Here is a 19,971-nt window from a genome sequence, read left to right on the forward strand (position 1 = left end):
AACAGCCCTACGAGGGAGGCATTGTCATTATACCCATTGTACAGAGGAGTAGACTGAGGCAAAGAGGGGTTGGCCAACATGCTTAGGGTCCCATAGCAGTAAGGGTAGAGCTGGGCTTCACGCCCCGGCCGTCCAGGCAGGTCTGTGCTCTCAGGCACTACACCGTGCTGCCCTATATACAGGCCCTTCAGAGCACAGAGACCGCTGCCCAAAACCCGAGTCATTTTAAGGTGGGAATTTAGGAGCTGGCACCCAGGGCGGGGGCTTGAAAGCCCTTGTAAGACACAGCCGCCACACCTCTGGGCCCCAGGAAACCTGGGAGCTTCCCTGAAGACAGTGTGGGGACTCCAGCTTTGCCCCAGATTCACTTGCCCAGCAGCAGTGGAGACAGCTCCTAGGTCCCACCTCTATTCTCCAGTTCCCGCTTCAGAGACCAGGGCCCGGGAGCACAGAAAGTCCTCCTAGAGACCGGGGACCTCACACTGCGATTGCGCACTGCAATTTTGCACACTGCGATTTTGCACACGCCTGTGCACATATCTCCTACCCTGTCCCTGTTGGAGGGCACAGCACTGGGCAGACAGTGGGGCTGGTTCTCCAGGGAGCCTGGTGGTTCGGTAGCTGAGCCCTCCCGCTCACAAGAGCTTGGCAGACCTGGGCGTTTCCTGTACATCTGTGTCTCTCAGGTTTGTAAACCACACCGTTTTGCCTCCTGTCTCTGCTGCTAAAAACAAGGCTGAAACCAACAAAAGGCTAGAGGTATGGAGACAGCCTCATAGAAGAACGGGCCACACCCAGGCTCCATGCCACCTCCGTCCTCTTTATCGTACTGGCAGACTGGCCCTGGTTTTGTCCCCACGACCCTTGGAGGAAAAGCCATTTGGACCAGCAGACTCGGGAAGGGGAAGGCTGACGGTTTTGAAAGATGGATGGTTAGTTTCTGTTTACAGAAAGAGAGTTCCCGAAATTCGTCCATGCAAATTCCCCCCACACCCACCCCACCCAGCATCTTCCCAGCCAAGTTCTTGGTGAAGCCAAACTTAGAAGGTTCCAGTTCGTAAGCAGCTGCACTCCGGGGCGGGCACTTTAGTTTGCATAGTGGGTTCTGGGTGTCTGGACATGAAAATGTGATGACACAGCAGGGCTCAGGAACCCCAAGAGCAGGGAAGTAGAGAAACCTTTGCCCACATGTGCCTCTCTGCCCCCCTACGTCTGCTACCAGCCTCCCCCAGCCCCCAAGTCCTCTACTAGTCAGGCCACCGTTTGTGCTTGTGCTAACAGAAGCCCCTTCACTTTCTTCAGCAACTTTCCAGCTAAGCCCAGAAGAAAAGCCAGAGTAGGGGTGCCTGGGTGGCTCACTCAGTTAAGCATCCAACTCTTGGCCTCGGCCCGGGTCGTGATCTCATGGTTCATGGCATGAAGCCCCGTGCTGGGCTCTGCACTGACAGTGTAGAGCCTATTTGAGATTCTCTCTCTCTCCCTCTCCCCTGCTCCTGCTCTCTCATGCTGGCGTTCCCTCTCTCTCCCTCTCCTCCCCCTCCCCCTCTCTCTCTCTCCCTCTCTCCCTCTCTCTCTCTCTCTCTCCCTCTCTCTCCCTCTCCCTCTCTCTCCCTCCCTCTCTCCCTCCCTCTCTCCCTCCCTCTCTCCCTCCCTCTCTCCCTCTCTCCCTCCCTCTCTCCCTCCCTCTCTCCCTCTCTCCCTCTCTCCCTCTCTCTCCCTCCCTCTCTCTCTCTCTCTCTCCCTCTCCCCCCCCTTCCCCCCCCTTCTCTCTCTCTCCCTCTCTCTCTCAAAATTAATAATAACAGTTAAAGAACCCAGGGCTGATCCCAAAGGCAGCGATGAACCAGAAACCCAATGTTAGTGCTCTCACATTGCCTGGGCCACGGTCCCCCCCATCTTGGAGGAGAGGCAAAGGCCCTGGGCCTCCCTGTGGCTCCTTAAGCACCAGCGCTCTGTGACACGCGCCCCTTCCCTACCACACTGCTCCTTCTGGACACAGACCTGGTCCTGCCCATCCTGGGCCAGACCCTCCCCGTGCCCCTGTGTGTAGGTGAGGGGCAGGGGCAGGTGGTGTGGCAAAAGGAAGAGCCATGACCCTGATCTCTAGCCACAGGCTCTCTCTCCACTAACAGCTCTTAAACTGTTTTCCTTTTGTTCCGCAAAGACACATGTTCTTTAAAGAGCGATTAGAAAGTACACCTGAACAGTGATGAAAATTATGCCTAATTCTGCAATTCGGATATAGGCACTTTCTTGGCCAGGATCCTCAGAAGCAAATCCTGAGACAAGAGTTGCTATGAAGGTGATAAGGAGAAAGGATCCCCAGGAGAATTTGCCAAAAGGGGCATGGGACCAGGAAGGAAGGGCCGCCCTGTGGGAACTTTGGCTCAGTCCCACAGAGAGCTCTGGAGAGAGTCACTCCAAGGACCCAATCAGGGCTGAGGAAGCCAGAGTGTTTATACTCCACGCCCATCAGCCACTGGCTAAGGACCGCCCCGGGTGTGTGTGTTTTGGGGGGGGGGGGGGGGGGGGGAGGGGGGGGGGCGGGGCGGACAGAATTCCCAGGCACTTCTGGCTCTCTGGGTGTTGGTGTTCAGCAGCCTGGGTGGGCTGGGGTTAGTCCCCCAAAGAGAGCCACGGTTCCTGGCCGCAGACAGCAAGAGCATTCAGAGAAGGTGCCTGAGCATCCACAGGGGTCTGAGCACCAGCGTCCTCTGCTGCAATCATAATTAACATCTTTATGTCTATTCTCCCAGATATATTCTGATGTTTGAATGGGGTCACTTTCAACTTTTTAAGTACTTTTGCAAGGCCTGGCTGGTTTTGTCTTCATAACAACCCTAGAAATGGCTCAGAGCATGAATCACGACACCGATACGTTACTGTGTCATAGCTGAGAAACTTGATGGCCACAAAGAGTCACGGGTTCCCACAGGGTTAGTGGCGGAACCAAGAGAACGATAAAATGATGTTTGAGCACCTGCCCCATGCCCGGCACCGTGCAAGGTCGGGGGACATGGTGACCAACCAGATAGCCCCAGGCCTTCCATAGAGAGCTCACCGCTGGCCCGGGAGAGCAGCGGCCACACATGCAGGCCCAGGTGGGCCCAGCCCTGGACTTCTCAGGTCTCCACCCAACCTTGACCTTCCACCCCCGGTCTGGCTCCTACAGGTGATAGTGTACGTGGAGGATGTCAATGACGAGGCCCCCGTGTTCACACAGCAGCAGTACAGCCGCCTGGGGCTTCGAGAGACCGCGGGTATCGGCACATCGGTCATCGTCGTCCGAGCCACAGATCGAGACACTGGTGAGGCCGGCTCCCTAGAGTGACCCCCCCCCCCCCCCAGCTCATCCCTCCTGCTCCTGTGGAGCCTGTCTTCCTTGGGATGGCTCAGGCTCCCCCATCCAGCAGCTCCCAAGCTGGGGAGGGGCTTCGGGGACAGTCCTGGTAGCATCCCCACCAGATGCACAGGCCTAGAAGGACTGAAGTCAGGGAGTTGTCCCAGTCTCCAGATGGAGAGAGGGTAGGTCCCAAGCTTGGAAAGTCTAGGTTTCTCATTGGGGGACCCGCAGCTCCTGGCTAGCCTTTGGCCGGGGGCCGGGCAGTGCTGGGGGAGGTAAAGGACTTGTCACACAGCTGGCTGAAGCCTGCTGCTCCAGCCAGAAGCGGCTCTGTGTCCTACAGGCCTAGCTCAGGGCCTGACACACACTTGCTCCACAAAGGGCAGGGTTCTGCAATCCTCTGGAGGCAGTCGAGACCTCGCCAAGGACCCTGAGTGCCAGAGAGGGCCCCAGGTGCCAGTGCCCAACAAAGGAGAATGAGGCCAGGTCACTGTGGCCCTCTTCATGGGGCCCAGCTATGTGGGCCTCTACCCCCAGCCAGGGAGGCAGCCAGAGTGGGACTCTTTCCTAGGGGTCCACTGCCCCCCTGGAGAGGCTCCCTGAGCTGCTCCCAGCTTCCCAGCCCCCCCAGCGTTGCCTCATGTCAGCCCCTCTCCGCACCCTCAGCCCCGCTGGGGCACAGGATGGGGTGGCGGGAACAATAGGCCTGAAAACTCTCAGGTCGGTTGCCATTCCTTATATGGCACTTTCGTACGAGTCAGATCCCACACGTCACCGTTGCCCACTGCTTCGTGGCCTTTTCTGGGTCAGGAATCCTTTTGAGAAATTAGTGAGAGCTGTGCATCCCTCCCTAGAAAAATCCCAGAAAGATGTATATCCATCCCGAGCTTTGCAAATGCTTTGCAGGAAGTCTGAGATTTCCTGAGTGGTTTTATGGCCATTCCCTTCAATGCCTGTGGCCTTCAGCTGAGGAATCCCAACTCGAACTCCTGTTGAAGAGCGCGCTGAGGCTGAGGGTTTGAGGTGGAGGAGTGAGGAGGAGAGGGGGAGGGGGGTATCCCTGTTACTAGAACCCTTTGGCTGGAGGGGCCACATGGAGTGTCGGCCACTTCTGAGGATGCTGCCCCTGTCTGACACTTTGTAGATGAAAGTTCCCCCTACAAGAGATCCCTAATGTCCAAATACCCAAGGGAGATACCTGAACTTGAATTTGGAGGCTCCAGAAGCAGAACCAAATCCCACCAGTGCCTCTCTCATGCCAAAGCCAAGCCCGAGAGGGGTTGTGTGTGCTGGGCCTTGCTGTCCACACAGACCTTGACCCCGTCCTCTGCCGCTGCTCCTGGGACAACCCAGCCCACAGGGGTGGGGGACAGTGCACACCGGGCAGGCCGGCCAAGGCCCCTCACCCTGTGTCCCTCAGGGTCAGCAGCAGGTGTGCTGGCGGCACCTTGGGAAGCCCCAGGGCAGCCCCACACCGGTCTGGGACAGCACAACCTCTTGGGTGTTCCCACAGGGGACGGTGGCCTGGTGAATTACCGCATTCTGTCCGGCGCGGAGGGGAAGTTTGAGATTGACGAGAGCACGGGGCTTATCATCACCGTGGATTACCTAGACTATGAGACCAAAACCAGCTACCTGATGAACGTGTCTGCCACTGACCAGGCACCCCCCTTCAACCAGGGCTTCTGCAGCGTCTACATCACTCTGCTCAACGAGCTGGACGAGGCTGTGCAGTTCTCCAATGCCTCCTACGAGGCTGCCATCTTGGAGAACCTGGCCCTGGGCACCGAGATTGTGCGGGTCCAGGCCTACTCCATTGACAACCTCAATCAGATCACCTACCGCTTCGACGCCTATACGAGCACTCAGGCCAAAGCCCTCTTCAAGATAGATTCCGTCACGGTGAGGGAGACTGGGAGCAGACACAGCAAGGGCTCTAAGGGGCAGGAAGCTCAATCCTTTTACAGCTAACCAACATTTATTGAGCTCCTTCAATATGCATGGCACTCTCCTCTTTGTCATAAAGTGTCTTTGAGATAAATATCCCTAGGAAACATTCCTCTCCATATTCAGGGGTAAGGTAAAGTTTATACGTAGGCAACCCGGTAACCTTCTTGTTACCAGACAACGACAGCTAGGTAAGTCATCACATTTCTCTTTTTACCTTGGCTGTTAGGAAGCTCAGATATAAAGTGCTTCATCACAGTAGCTAGTCTTAGCTCGGTAGCAGCCAGTCTCTCATCTACCATCCGGATCTTACTCTTCCATCTTTGCTTTAACGTGTCTTTTCTCGGCCTCCCTTCTTTGAAAATAGGCAAGCGTAGGGGCGCCGGGGTGGCCCAGTTGGTTGAGCGACCGACTTCAGCTCAGGTCATGATCTCATAGTCTGTGAGTTCGAGCCCCGTGTCGGGCTCTGTGCTGACGGCTCGGAGCCTGGAGCCTGCTTCGGATTCTGTGTCTCCCCCTCTCTCTGCCCCTCCCCTGCTCATGCTCTCTCTCTCTCTCTCTCTCTCTCTCAATAATAAATAAACATTAAAAAAAAATTTTAAAAATAGGCAAGTGCACAGTGTACAGGCCTTGTCCTAGGGAATACTGGGTTCACAAAGATGAACAAGCGTTCCCAGCCTTCAAAGAGTCCTGAGACTGGGAGGAGAAGCAGGCGTAGTCAAGGGTGCACATCAGGGCACCACAAGGGAAGATGTAAAAAGAACTACGACGCGGGTGTGATGTTGCTGCCTGAGGCCCGTGCCAGAGGGATCTTACCTGGCTGGGGAAGCCGGCAGCCTACGTGAAAGGGGTGGCATCTGAGTGAGATCTGAGAAAGAAGTAGGGTTTGGGCCGACAGAGCTTCACCGGGAGGTTCTGCCGGGCAGAGGGAGCGACAAGGAAGTGGGGAAGTAGGCAGAAGGTTTGGGAGCAGCAAGGACTCTGGTTTGACCCGAGCGCAGGGCTGCTTGGGGGCGGGGTGGCCTCTGCCCGGTGGGTAGGACGTTGTCACTCGCCCCGTCTGGCCCCCTCCCCACAGGGTGTGATCACAGTCAAGGGCCTGGTGGACCGGGAAAAAGGCGACTTCTACACCCTGACGGTGGCGGCAGATGACGGCGGCCCCAAGGCGGACTCCACCGTGGTGAGTGGGTCCCCGGGTGAGAGCCCCACAGGTATAGCTCACTGCCCCAAGACACCCCAAAGCCTGTGTCTTCACCAGCCACCCCACGCACGGGCCGGGCCACAAATGGGTGAGGCTTTTGACCGCTGTGGCCAGTCGTGCCACACCTCCCGGGGCAGCCCAGAGACCACAGACAGAGAGCCGGAGGGAGGGGTGAGGTGCGGGGGGTGTTGGCGGGTGCTGGGAGCGCTGCAGACTGCTAACTGTTTGCACCCTTGCCTCTTCTCTCCCATGGCTTCCCACCGGCCCTGCCTACAGAAGGTGAGTGGCCTGTGGACCGGGGCTCCCCCCTGTGTGTTGGCTGTGGCCGTTGCCGGTTCGGTCCCCATGTAGCCCTGCACCTTCCTGCCTCCGCTGGAGACAGGCACAGGGACAGGCCTGCAGCAGGTTCCTGCCCAGCCCCCTCGGGCCCAGCCCCTCTCGGGCACATTCCCCATCTCCGGCTCTGCCCTTCCTGCCAGCCCACGGGGCCCGGGCGGGGACCCTAGCGCGCCATAGGTGGAACACACGATGGAAGGAACGCTGAGGCTCCGCCCCAGCTCTGCTCCTCACTGGCTGGGTGACACGGGCAAGTCGCTCTGCTTCTCTGTGCTTCCCCTCCTTGGGTCTAAAATGAGGATGGTGCCAGCAGCCCTGACACTGGCGGGCGGTGACGGATAAGAAGCCCTTTGTAAACTAGACCCCAAGACCCAAGGAGCATATGATGGGAGTGGCATCGGTAAAGAGGAACCTCGCCCTCTCTCGGGGGTTGGGGGAAGGAGCGCATTCTATTACTGTGCACGTGAGGTGGGACACACAGTGCCAGGGCCTGAGGGGTCCTAGACAAGGGCAGCCATGGGCACAGGGTGAGTCACTGCCCTCGAGGACTCGAAGGGCTTGAGGGCAGAGACCACATGCTCAGAGCGTTTTGAGGAGCATGACTGCCGAGGTCACAGGTGTCAGGCAAGGTTCCTAGGAGGGTGGGAGAGGCAGGCAAGGGACCTCAGGCTGGGAGGCTCGGGGCTGAAACGGGGGCGGGCCCCGGGGTGGCATCCTGCAGTGACGATGAGAACATTGACAATTGATTCAGCTTGGGTCCCAGCCAGTCCGGGCAGGCCGTCTGTAGGTCACATGGGGCAGCCAGCTCAGCAGCAGTCTTGGTTACGACCACATTTTCACTCCCCACCCAGTCCCTATCACATTAGCCTAGAGGGATAGAAATCAACCTATTGTCCAGGCTAAGAGCCAAATGCGCTTGCTTGGGGTTCTCTGCACCACTGCCCCTTGCAGGTACTCAGTTCCAATGGCCCTGGCGGGGACTTGAGGGTACTCCAAAGCCCCCTCCATCCACGGGCCCAGCCTAGGGGTAGTGAGGCCATGAGCAGCCGGGAGCCACATAGCTCCCCTTGGCCCACTAGGAGTCCCAGAGGGCAGCCGGTGAGCAGAACCCTCAGTGGGGGACACTAGGCAGGTGCCCTGTGTCCTGTACCTCCCAGCTCAGGCTCCTGGCCACCCCAGCCAGAGGAGCTGAGACTCGGGTTCCGTGGGGCCCTCTCACTGGGCCTCGGCAGCCTCATCTGCAGCTTGGGCCCATTTGCAGCTCACCTATCATAGTGTGGGGAGTCTGGGAGCCGAGGCCAGGTGGAGCCTGAGAAGCAGCAGGATGGTTAGGACCCTCCCCACCAAGGCTGCGGAAGCCCTTCTTCCTCTGCATGGGCTGGGCTGCCAAGGGCATTTCAGAACGTGCACTCCTGTGCAGGCCCCTGGATTTCCAGTCACTTCACCCTCTTTTAGGAAGCAGGACCTATGGCCTTTTGCTTCTGCCCTGGCTTCCTCTCAGGCTCCAGGGGCCACTGTGCCAGATACACCTGCTCTGTCAGCCCAAGCACTGTCGGAGGTGCTAGGGTGGAGGCAGGCTGAGGGGCCTTTTAAAGGTGGCACCATTTCCTCTGCAAGGCGGGAACCCCCAAACCACAGCTCACCTACACCTGACTCCTCCCTGACCCCAGCAGCCCCTGTGGGCCCTGGGAGGGGCGGGGAGGCAGCAGGAAGGGACAGACTGGGGCAGGCTCTTGAGTAACACCATCAGGCCTTTGGGACCAGGGGAAGCAGATATGGATCGTGAGGCCCTGGGTAGGAACACAGACCCAGATCTAATGCTGTAAACCTTGGCCCCTGCCCTCTGTTCTCACCCACTGAGGCTGACTCCCCATGCTGGGAGCACCTCACAAAGGACATCCCACTGGTGATCCTAGAGGAAGCACTTACTGTGTGCCAGGCTGTGGGCTGGGCTCAGGGTACAACAGGAAACCAAAATCAGACACAGCCTCTGTCTTCACAAACATAAGATACAGTGGGAGAGGAGAGGAATATTGATTAAGTTATCACACCAGTAGGGGCACTCGCGTGACTCAGTCGGTTGAGCCTCTAACTTCGGCTCAGGTCATGATCTCACGGTTCTCAAGTTCGAGCCCCGCGTCGGACTCTGCTGTTAGCGTGGAGCCTGCTTTGGATCCTCTGTCCCTCCTCTCTCTCTGCCTCTTCCTCCCTCCCTCCCCCCCCCCAAAAAAATAAACGAACGTTAATAAATCAATAATCACACCAATAAACGTATGCTACAGGAAAATGTGTAATAAGATGCCAAGGAAATTGAGGAGGGCTTCCTTGAGGAAATGCCTCAAGCTGAGATCCACCGAAAGCATAGAAAGACATTTACCCAGCCAAGGAGGAAGAGTGTGAAGGCAGAGGGAATAGCATATGCAAAGGCCCTATGGTGGAAGGGAGCACAGGAAGCCTAAAGCAGGCCTTGACCCCGGCCAGAGAGTTTGGGAGGAATCAGGGCACAGAAGCCTTGTCTGGTTCTGCCCTGACAGCATGGTGGGCATTATTGTACCCATTTCACAGGTGAGCAGACTGGGGCTCTGGGACTTCACAGAACTCCCTGACCAGAATCATGACGGATGGGCAAAGCCTTGGCGAGTGAGATCACGTGTGTCTGCCAGGCAGGGCGTGGGACAGGGACCACTTTGTCCCACCCCTCGACTTCTTGTTCGCTCCTCCATTCCCCAAAGCCTCCCGGTGCTGTATGTGTTTTTGTTCCTACTTTCAGTTGAGGAAATGGAAGATCAGAGAGGTTGAATAATTTTTTCCAAAGCTACACAGCCAGTAAATGGTGGAGTTGGTGCTGTCACTAAGCCTGGGCTTGTTGCCTGGCGGCTGTGACAGCTGCCTAAAGGTACGGAGGCGTGGCTAGGATGGAAAGAAGGAAGACCTGATGGGCAGGGAGGATGCGGTGATCTCCTCTGTGGGCTCCCTGTGGGGGTCTATATACACCAGGGGTAGGCGGGCAGGCAGGCCTGGGAGCCCCTTAACCCCAGGCCCAGGGAAGGAGAGGATGAGGTCTGGCCTGGAGCAGGGCAGTGGGAGGAAGCCTGGCCTGGGATCCCCAAAACCTGAGCCTCCTCCCGCCCTACCTGAACCCTCGCGTCGGTGAACCTAAGGAGCGGTGTGGCCGTCCGTCCGGGAGCTAGAAGCTGCAGACACAAAACAGCATGCTCTTTGTCTGCAATTTGCACGTTCCCAGTTTTCCTCTGACAGTTGGAAATTCCTCTCCTGTCCCCACTGGGGCCCCCAAGCCACCTCACAGCCCCCTCCTGTGCCTAAGCCCTATTTCCTTCCCCCTGACCCAGATGCACAAGAGAAGAGGCCTTCGGGCAGTCTCTGGCCGCCAGATGTGTTTTGGCCAGCCTGCACATAAGTGTTTCCTTTAGTTTTTATTAATCACCACCGAATTCCTCATAAAAATGTGGGTTCCTAGTTCCTCTTGAAAAACAGGAAGCCCCACCAACGCCAAGCTGGCATTCCTCACGGATTTTTTTCCTGAGCAGCCTCTGCCCCCTTCAGCCAAGGCCCACGCCTTCTAGCTCTGAGTCCCTCACACCCTTCCTTGCTGTCCTGGCCCCAGCACAGCGGTGTGTACAGCCCTCTCCCATCATACCGCTGGGAAAAATGTGCTCGAGATCCCCGTGGAAAGTCCAGACTGGCCCAGGCAGGCTCTCAGCGCTACCTGCCATTCCGGAATCATCAGAGGTCTGGTCCCCACCGGACCCACGGTGGGAGCCTGGCGTTTGGGACCAGGCAGGGGAAGGAGGGGCTAGGTCTCTGGCTACCTTCCCCACAGGTCTACATCACGGTGCTGGACGAGAATGACAACAGTCCCCGGTTTGACTTCACCTCCGACTCAGCAGTCAGCGTGCCTGAGGACTGCCCCGTGGGCCAGCATGTGGCCACCGTCAAGGCCCGGGACCCCGACGCTGGCAGCAATGGGCAGGTGGGCGCCGCGTAAAATACGTGCATCTCGCCTGCCAGTAGGAGGCTTCTGCCACCTCTCAGCTCAAGGAGAGTCGTTCAGGCTCCGCCCAGCCCCAGGCAGCGCTGCCCTGCCCTCAACCCGAGTCCACGGTCAAGGAAAGGAGGCAGAGCTGTGCAGGCTGTTGGCCCTGCCCGGGTCCAGTGAACACAGAGCCCGAAGGCCGGCCACAGCTCAGCCCTCCACAGCAGGCTGAAAGCACGAGGGTTTATCTCTCCCGGTGACTCCCGCCTCACCTTGTCCACACCCGTGTGCCAGGCCCCAGACCAGCCCTCCCAGTGTGGCCCCGGGTCTCAGAGAGGACGTGCCCCCTCCTCCCTCCTGCTTTGGCCGGGTGGGGCGTGGGGTTCCGTCCCACAGCAGGAAATGCCCCCTCCACACGCACTCTAGCTCCGGCCACCCCAGAGCACAAGGAGGAGGGGCGAGAGAGCGTATCAGTCTTTCCGGGGCTTTAATCTGCCCTGTGAATTGGGTGGTACGTTTGGGGAGCTTCCCGCCGTTTACAAATGGCTTGCACACCTCTGCGGGGCTGACTTTGGGGTCAGAAGCGCAGGCGTTCGAATCTTCGCTCTCTTGGGTGTTTGCGAGCTGTGTGATCGTGGCCAGCCGTTCCGTGTTTCTGAGCCTCCCGTCTGCAACCTGAAGAACATCTCCCTCTGACCGTTGTTGTGAGAGCCAGACGGAACTCCTCTCACACACTAGGGCTCATGCCTGCTTCTGACAGTCTCCAGAAGTGTCAGTATTTCCCCACTCCTGTCCTGGGAGACATCAGTGCAGTGGGACTCACACCCACCCCTCTGGCCCCTAGGCCAGTATGTTGACATCCCCCCCCCGCCCAGGAACCTGCCACAGGCCGCACGCTGCCTCAGTGGGCCTGCCACACACATTTTGAAGGGCATAACCACATCTGCATAAAACACTCTCTTTTTAAAATGCCTTTACTGAGCAGAGGGCTGGGGAGGGACCCTTGGCCTGACCTAGCGGCCTGTCCTCACCCTCACCCTCACCCTCACCCTTCCTCCTCCCTGGCAGGTGGTCTTCTCCCTGGCCTCTGGCAACATCGCTGGGGCCTTTGACATCGTCACCACCAATGACTCCATTGGCGAAGTGTTCGTGGCCAGGCCCCTGGACAGAGAAGAACTAGACCACTACATCCTCAAGGTAGGGACCGCCCCCCTCCCCGGCGTCTCTGTTGACCATCCAGAAGAGAGGTCGGCACACCTTGGTGGTCAGCTTCCCCGTGTCGCTAGTCCCCAGCGGACCCAGAGCAGGCAGCTACACAGGTGTTCGTCCCTGCCATAAGAACCAGGAGAGAGAGCCTGGCAGAGCCCAAAGAGCCCTGACTCTCCCACACACAACAGGACTTTGGGCAAGTTGTTTACTCTCTCAGCGCCTTGGTGTCCCCTCTTGTGTGACGGGCAGGAAAAAAAAAACCCTGGTCTGTCTCTGCTCAGGTGAGAAAAAGTGCAGCTGTGAAGACTCACAAAAGCCACCATTATTGCTGAATTGTTGTGACTGGCATGTTTCCTGGGGAGTCTGGGGATCCCACGGGTGTATTTCTGCAGGGGTCTGAACCTGGAGAGCCCTTTCTGCTGCCCCGAAGGCATCCAGGAAGCATCTAGGCTCCCAGGGATAGGCTCGGGCTATGGGGAGAACTCCAGCTCATTGGAAATGATTATAGGAGGCTCTCTATTTGCCAGACTTCACATGAGTGCATAGAACAGAGGTATTTGAAGCTAAAGGCAGGGTCCCTGGGTCACAGGCCCAGGTCATGGTCAGGGTCTGGCACAGCCCAGAATAAAGCCAGAGGTAGGATCAGGAGGGAAAGCCTAGGCACATCAGAATCAGATTCCAAATGACAGTCCCAAGCCAGATAATAATTAGGCAAGGATTGTTTGCAGCATGGGGCGAAGGCAAAATCCTGGGGAGAACCCAGAGCTGGCAGGCCACCCAGGGACAGGGATGGACCAGTAGTCTCTCCGCCCTCCCAGTCCTCCCCACCAGGCAGACTGCCCTTTAAGACTCCATGATCCTGATCCTTCCCCTACCTTTGGCCCTGAATCCAGTCACCTCCCTCCTCCAGGTCGTAGCATCCGACCGTGGCACCCCTCCACGGAAGAAGGACCACATCCTGCAGGTGACCATCCTGGATGTCAATGACAACCCTCCCGTGATTGAGAGCCCTTTGGGGTACAATGTCAGCGTGAACGAGGTGAGGGCAGCTGGCCACCCAGGGTGGACAGTGGGTGTGAGTGACCGTGAAGCACCTGTTTAAATGTCTGCCTGGCCCACTAGTCTCTCGGATCTCGTGGGTGGGGGCGTGGCTCACTCACCCATAATTCCAGCCCTAATGCCAGCTCCTGGAACACAGTATCCTTTTGTGAGAGGCATGAAGAAGGGACCAGAGGAGAGAGAAAGAAGAGAGTGGCCTCTCACCGCCGACAGGGCACTGAGAGATTTGTCCCAGGAGAGCCGCTTTTAAACAAGACGACACATTTATTGTTCAGTCGCAAGACTGAGCCACTCGGGGAAACTCTCGCCTCAGGGTTGCTGGGTAACGTGCCAGATTAGATGTCCATGAAAGCAAGACGGTGTAGGGGTTTGAAGGCCAGGTCTCAGGCCAGGCTCCCGTGAGTCAGACCCTGGCTCTGCCACTGACAGGCTGTGTGACCTGCATACGTTCTTTCTCCGTGCCTCGGTTTTCTCATCTGTAAATGGGGATGACTCATACCTAACTCAGAGAGTTATGGAGAAGAATCAGTGAATTAAGGCGGCCCCGCATGCAGTGGGTGCCCACAGGAGGTTCGCCACCATCATCTTTATGCTCCTCATCGGTGCTCCCCGGGAGAGCAAAACTTTCTGAAGGCCCAGGTGGAGCCCTCGGGCTCCCAGAAGCAGGCGCTACCCTTTGCCCCGGGGGCTTCGAATCCAGAATGACCTCTTTCCCGCTCTCCCCACAGAACGTGGGCGGGGGTACTGCTGTGGTCCAGGTGAGAGCCACCGACCGTGACATCGGGATCAACAGCATCCTGTCCTACTACATCACTGAGGGCAATGAGGACATGACCTTCCGCATGGACCGGATCAGTGGCGAGATCGCTACGCGGCCCGCCCCGCCCGACCGCGAGCGCCAGGGCTTTTACCACCTGGTGGTCACCGTGGAGGACGAAGGCACCCCCACCCTGTCGGTGAGTAACGGCGGCGGCTGCGGGCAGGGGAGGGGGCGTAGGGGGCAGCTGCGCCTTCTGTGCAGGGGGGAACAAGACGTGTGGGACTGGAATTCCTACGGTGGGTAAATCCTCGGCAGCTCCTTTATCGTGCCGTTAGGTGGCCGGCCTAGAAGTATCCATGGCGGGCCCGCGCGTGCTGGTTCACTTGCATCCGTGGCCACTCAGAGCCTCTGTGCGGTCCTCTCTGCTCCAACAGAGCACTTCTCTGGGGTCGTACAGATTGAGCCTGTGCCTTGGGGCCTGGGCAGCCCCCACTCCACCCGCCAAGCCGTGTACCTGTGAGGCTGCATTAACCCATACCCTGTGCCAGGCAGGAAGAGGTACTCTCTTCCCCTCCCCTCCGTCATGCTGCTGACATGCCATCACGGTGCATCTGGGTTGGAAGAGACTGATGCTCTTGGTCCAGTGTGGTACTTGAATGGGCAGAGCCTCTGCCCAAGGCAGTGTGCAGAGTTTGCAAGGTTGGAGAAGGAGGTGGGCCCCGTGGGGCTGGACGGCGAGACGGTCCGGGGAGGGGGTGGGGGGGTGGGGGAGGGGGTGATGGGCCGGAGTGGGAGCCATGTGCACATTGAGAGTGGAAAACTTGGCCCTGTGAGCTGGCTGCACGAGTGCTGGCAAGTCAGAACATTCCGGAACGTTGGTCTCGTCATCTGCAAAGGGAGATGATGTCTCCTCTTAGGTGGTGTCTGGGGAATTGAATTAGCTCGTGTCTCTGGAAGTGCATGGTAAACCCTGTGGAGGTATGTACGGCCGCAGGAAGGCCACGCGGCCAACCAGACCAGAGGGATGGAACACAACCGCCGATTTAGCACAGTTCTACAAGCTGGCAATTTAGACCTGGTTCAGCTGGGCTCCCACGTGTGTTGTGGGTGGCAGCTGTGTGTCATTGGACGGCTATGATTTTAGGGGTGGCATTGGACGCCTATCAGCTGGGGTGACAGGGCCACCTGTCTCTCGTCTTCCAGAAGGCTAGCCCGTGCTTGTTCATGTGGACCTGGAAAGGGGTCCAGAAGATAGGGTGCCTGGTGGCTCAGTCAGTTAAGCGTCCGGCTTCAGCTCAGGTCATGATCTCATGGTTCATGGGTTCGAGCCCCGCGTCGGGCTCTGTGCTGACAGCTTAGAGCCTGGAGCCTGCTTCGGATGCTGTGTCTCCCTCTTCTCTCTGCCCTTCCCGGCTCTCACTCTGTGTTTCTCTCTCTCAGAAAAATAATAAACATTTGAAAACAAATTAGGGTCCAGGAGAGACAGCAGAAGCCTGCAAGGCCTCTTGAGTCCAGGCTTAGAACCGGACTGGGATTACTTCTACCACTTCTCTTGGCCAAAGCAAGTCACAAGGCCAGCCCAGGTTCAAGGTGTAGAGAGATACACTCTATCTTTCAAAGGAATGAGCTGCAAAGTCCCATCGCTAAGAGTGTGGATACAGGGAGGTGTGAAGGACGGAGGACGTTTTTGTAATTTGTGCCCTAGAGACCTGATCGTCAATGAGGCCTCAGCTCTGTCCCTCTGCCCTCAACAGGCGACTCTGTCAGACCCTTCCCTTTGGCAGCAGCACTAGGGACTGGGGGGCAGAGCAGGTCTGGGCGGGGCTGCTTATCTGGAGTGTCTCTGGGGAGGATGGTGGAATTCGGCCAATCTTAGGAAACCACATTCTGAGATGCCCAGGAAATGGGACTGGCTCTGGGCATGCCCTGGGCATCCTGAGCTCCATAGCTGTCAGTGTCACCACTAATCACTTCAACCCTTCACACCCAGTGGGCCAGAGGCACATTTACAGGACACATATAACTACCTGAGGGGGGAACAGGTAGGGGTATCAGTTATTGTGGTGACAGGGAAGGGCCCCATTTTGACAACCCCTCGCTAATTGCACCAGGCTTCAGGGAAAGTCATCATCCTGGTCATCTCTCCAATTAGAGACGTGTTTGGCTACAAGTGACAGAAACTTAATTCTAGAGTCGTAAATAAATCAGAATGCATTTTATTCACATAACAAAAATCCTGGAGAGAATCACGAATGTTGATTTTGCACTCCATGACGTCAGAGCTGATGCCTCTTGACCTTTCCCCCATGGTGCCTAGGTGGCTGCTATAGCTCCAGCCATCATGTCAGCATTCAAGGCAGGAAATGACAAGAAGACAAAGAGCTATGTGAGCTATTTCTGCCCCTTCCTCAGGAAAGCAAAGTTTTTCCAGAACGACTCTCCAGACTTCTGCGTATATCTGTGGCCAGAAACAGTTCCTAGGGCATCCTAGCTGCAAGGGAGGTTGGGAAAAAAATGACAGAATTGTCAGGATTGACCTATTTATTATGTGGGAGCCACATATATCACTGCCTCCAACAAAAGCAGGGCTTGTTAGTGAGGGAAGGGTAGAGAATAGGTCCGGGGTGGGAAACCGAGAGCATATGCCAGGCTGGTACTCTTCGTCCTGACCTAGGCCGGTGAACACACCGATCTCACCCCTACTCTCCCCTCCCCCTCCCCTACAGTACTAGAGTTTCCTGGGGAGGCAGTCGGTGAGACCCGTGATGTTGTAAGACTCTGAGTTTTGGAGGCAACGTCTGGCTTCCTTTTGGCCCCCACTATGATTGGCATTTGCCTCCCAGGAGCACCGGACCCTAGAAGATTTGCCTCCACTGATCAGACTGTCACCTCTAGACAGTGAACCCGCAGGATTGAGCACAAAGCTAAGGGCCAAGCCAGAGGTGACCAGAGGATGGCCCTTCTCTGCTCCTGGGCAGATTTCACTAGATGGTCACTCAAGGCAGTAGGGTTGTTTAAGCCCTCCTGCACCAGCCAGAGCCATGAGCAGCATTGGACCAACCATCCCAAAGGTTCCAGGAAAGGTTCACCATGGTTTTATGGGTGGATGTCACCCTGCACATATCCGTCCAGAGGTGCCCAGCAGACCCACACACCATCCTCTTGTTCCCACCTGTAGTCATCTGCCTGGCTCAAGCCAGCCCTCGCTGGCACAAGGCGTCCTTCATTCAACACCAAATACGTGCCAGGCCCGTGCTTGAAGCTAGGAAGTCAGACCTGAGTTGGGCGCAGTCCTGCCCTCAACGAGCCTACAATCTAGCGGGGGAAATGGACCTGTAACAGAGAGGTACCACTCTGTGATGTGATAAAGTGCCGGGAACTCGCAGCCAGGAACCAGGGAAGGTCTTCTGGGCATCGTTTGCATTCGTGACTTACATAGCGAGGCTCTCTTAGCAGGGGGCCTGGGATTCAGCTGCCAAGAGAAATCGTGTATCCGAGCCCTCTTATTTCTTTGTTTCTCCCTGCCCCCCCCCCCAGTTTCCTGAGAGCTGTACATTCCTGTCCCCACCCAGCTCTCAGCCCCGTATCCCCAGCTGTGCAACAAGGGGTATCCGGGCCAGCCCAGGTCTGTCACACAATGGCGTGCCACCCAGCCAAGGGAAATCGCTGTACAGCCTCAGCCCTCTGGCCAGCTCCAGGCCGTGGGCTGGGGGGCCAGGCTCGGGGGAGGGGTCAAAGTGGCTGTCAGGGAGGCCTCTGCAAGAGGAAGGGCCGGGCCCAGGGAGGAAGGACGGAAGGCAACTGGGAGGTCAGGAGCTGAGGCCCAGCCACAGAGGGACCTTGGCAGGAGGATGGAGAGAGGAAGGGCCTGAGGGGGGCCTCCCTGCCACACGAATCACAGCCAGCAGGTTAGACAGTCCCAGATAACAAGCTCTGGCTTCTCTAGCCGGTAGGGACCTGCAGAAGTCACCTGTCCAGGCAGAAAGACAGAAGTCTCCCAACACCCACTTGCGGGTACAAGAGTTGCCAGCAATAGCCCCGTGAAAGTCTGTGAGCTGGGACATTGCTCTTGGCAGTTGACCTCATGTCTTCAGGGCCAAGAGCCCTTCCGTTTGTTAAATTTGGACCTGTTGTTGGTAGCGAAGCCTGCTTCCCCTGGCTCATGAAAGCCCAGCCTGGCCCCTTCCCTGTGCTGTACACCCAGCAAGCCAGCTGCCTCCGGCCCAGGCTGATTAAATTCAGATCCTTCCCTCACCCTGCTTCTTGAGGGATGTTCCCCAGCGGTCACATGGCGCGCCTACAACCCGCTCAGTTCCTCCAAGAGACCCTGGGGCTCTGTGGTTAGTGGAGAGTCGCTCCCTTGCCCTCCCTCGCTCTCAGCAAGCTGGGAGGCACGGGCCGCCATGCCTACAGGAGTCCTGTGGATTCAGGGTTGCCATGCAGAAAAAGGAGTGGCAAGAACGATGCAGAAGGAGTGGAGCCTTGGGCTTGTGGGCACAGGTTCATCCCTCAGGGCCTTGGTGTGTCCTGTAAAGTCCAAGTCCTAGCCTGTAATGCCATTCAGTTCAGAGAAGAGGAAGGAGCGCTGGCCGGAGAAGCTTTCACCCCAGTTTCACATTCACTTGTGACAAGACCCGTCTCTTGGAGGCCTCGCTTTTCCTGTGCATTAAATGGAGACAGTAAAGACTCCCAGGGTTTTCTGGCGGGGAAGGGGGATTCAAAAAAAGTCATAGCACGGGTATTAAGTGGTTCGGACGACGCAGTGCTGGAACGCAAAAGGCAGAGGGATGGCACGCGGCCCACGTCTCCATCCTGTGCCCGAGGCACATTGCTAGCTGATGTCAGCGTTTTCTCATTAAGCCCTCTCGATACTTCAGAATCCCTCTCAACGTACACTTGGAAGTCATGCCAACAGATCAGAACTGCGAAACAGAAGGAAACCTCTGCCCCCCCGGCCCGCGCAAGCTCGGGGCATCACGTCGCTGTTCAGCCGATCCCATCGAGCCCAGGCAGAGCCGCTAGGAACTAGACCCGGCAGAAAGCTGGAGGGGCCCCTGTGAGGGGCCCAAAGAATAGGATGCTGGCATCCTGGCTCAGCCCATTGCCCTGCGGCTACGCTTCAGCTGTCAGCTCCGCAACCGGGCCCGAAGGACAGGCCGTTACTGGACCCCCGCCCTTTTGGAACTCACGGAATCGTGAGGGAGACACAGCACCCATGCAGGAAAGAGAGGCCAACAGTGCCGAGCAGGGGGCAGTGAATGCCCAGTGAAAGGGCGAGGCGGCCAGTGCTCTCAGGGGGTTGGGACACGACGCAAAGCTGGGCCCTGAGTGCCCGCTGCTTCGGAGGCCTTTGCGCCCGGCATCCTGGCTGGCAACCCCTCTCCCTTTCCGCCCATTGCTGTGTCCCCAGAGTTGCCCGAGCAATCATCCCAGCCCCCAACACAGTGAGACCAGCCTTGGAGTGCTCCAGCTGACACCCAGGAGGGCCCCCTCCAGGAGGCAGTGCCCAGGCAGGGGGGCAGGCCAACCCGACCTCTGCAGGCCCCGGCCCGGCTCCGTGCTCCTGAGGCCCTCAGCGCAGAGCACTTCCTGAAGCAGCCACCAGGGCAGGTGTCTCTAGGGGCACCACCCACCCCCAGGCAAGCAAGGAGGCCTACCCAGCCCCAAGACCTGCCTCCCCTCGCTGGCAGGGAGGACGCCACAGGGCCTTTGGGGGTGGAGCGTGTGGTCATGGATGCAGATGGAGCTTGGAGCTCAGAGTAAATTTCACTGAAAACAGGAAACCACGAAGCTGAGATGTGCTCACTTGTAAGGGTCCGGAGAAGTAGAGCTGGAGGCCGTGCGGGAGGAAACTGGGGAGGAAGTGTGATGGCTTTCTGCTTGGGGCCTCCTCTCTCCCGCCACATAGCAGCAGCCAGGCTTGGGGTCTGGTAGCCAAATTCTTAGAAATTATATGTGCCTGGACGTCAGAAGCGGGGGGCTGGGCCAGACTGGCCTCCGCCCTGGGGCAGGAGCACTTTCAGAGCTGGGGGACAGGGAGTCTGTCTGGTCTGTAGGCTTATCCTTCAATCCTGGGGGCAGCCCTGCTCTGCCTTGAGCAGGTGTCACCCTGCCCATCCCTG

The 19,971-nt window shown here is 57.7% G+C and overlaps 1 protein-coding gene across 1 annotated transcript in view; it reads left to right on the forward strand.

The window, feature by feature from the left end:
- LOC122201807 (cadherin-23-like) overlaps positions 1-14,522 on the forward strand; it is a 296,594-nt gene extending 282,072 nt beyond the window's left edge. The window contains exons 30-37 of the mRNA XM_042907791.1: positions 3,173-3,308; positions 4,857-5,245; positions 6,189-6,470; positions 6,768-6,770; positions 10,669-10,818; positions 11,890-12,018; positions 12,941-13,069; positions 13,818-14,522. Coding sequence (XP_042763725.1) covers positions 3,173-3,308; positions 4,857-5,245; positions 6,189-6,470; positions 6,768-6,770; positions 10,669-10,818; positions 11,890-12,018; positions 12,941-13,069; positions 13,818-14,153 — 1,554 coding nt within the window. The 3' untranslated portion in view covers positions 14,154-14,522. The remainder of the gene's footprint in view (positions 1-3,172; positions 3,309-4,856; positions 5,246-6,188; positions 6,471-6,767; positions 6,771-10,668; positions 10,819-11,889; positions 12,019-12,940; positions 13,070-13,817) is intronic.
- The last annotated feature ends 5,449 nt before the right edge of the window (positions 14,523-19,971 follow it).

The sequence above is a fragment of the Panthera leo genome, chromosome D2 (genome assembly GCF_018350215.1).
Source record: "Panthera leo isolate Ple1 chromosome D2, P.leo_Ple1_pat1.1, whole genome shotgun sequence".
In the NCBI taxonomy this organism is placed as follows: domain Eukaryota; kingdom Metazoa; phylum Chordata; class Mammalia; order Carnivora; family Felidae; genus Panthera; species Panthera leo.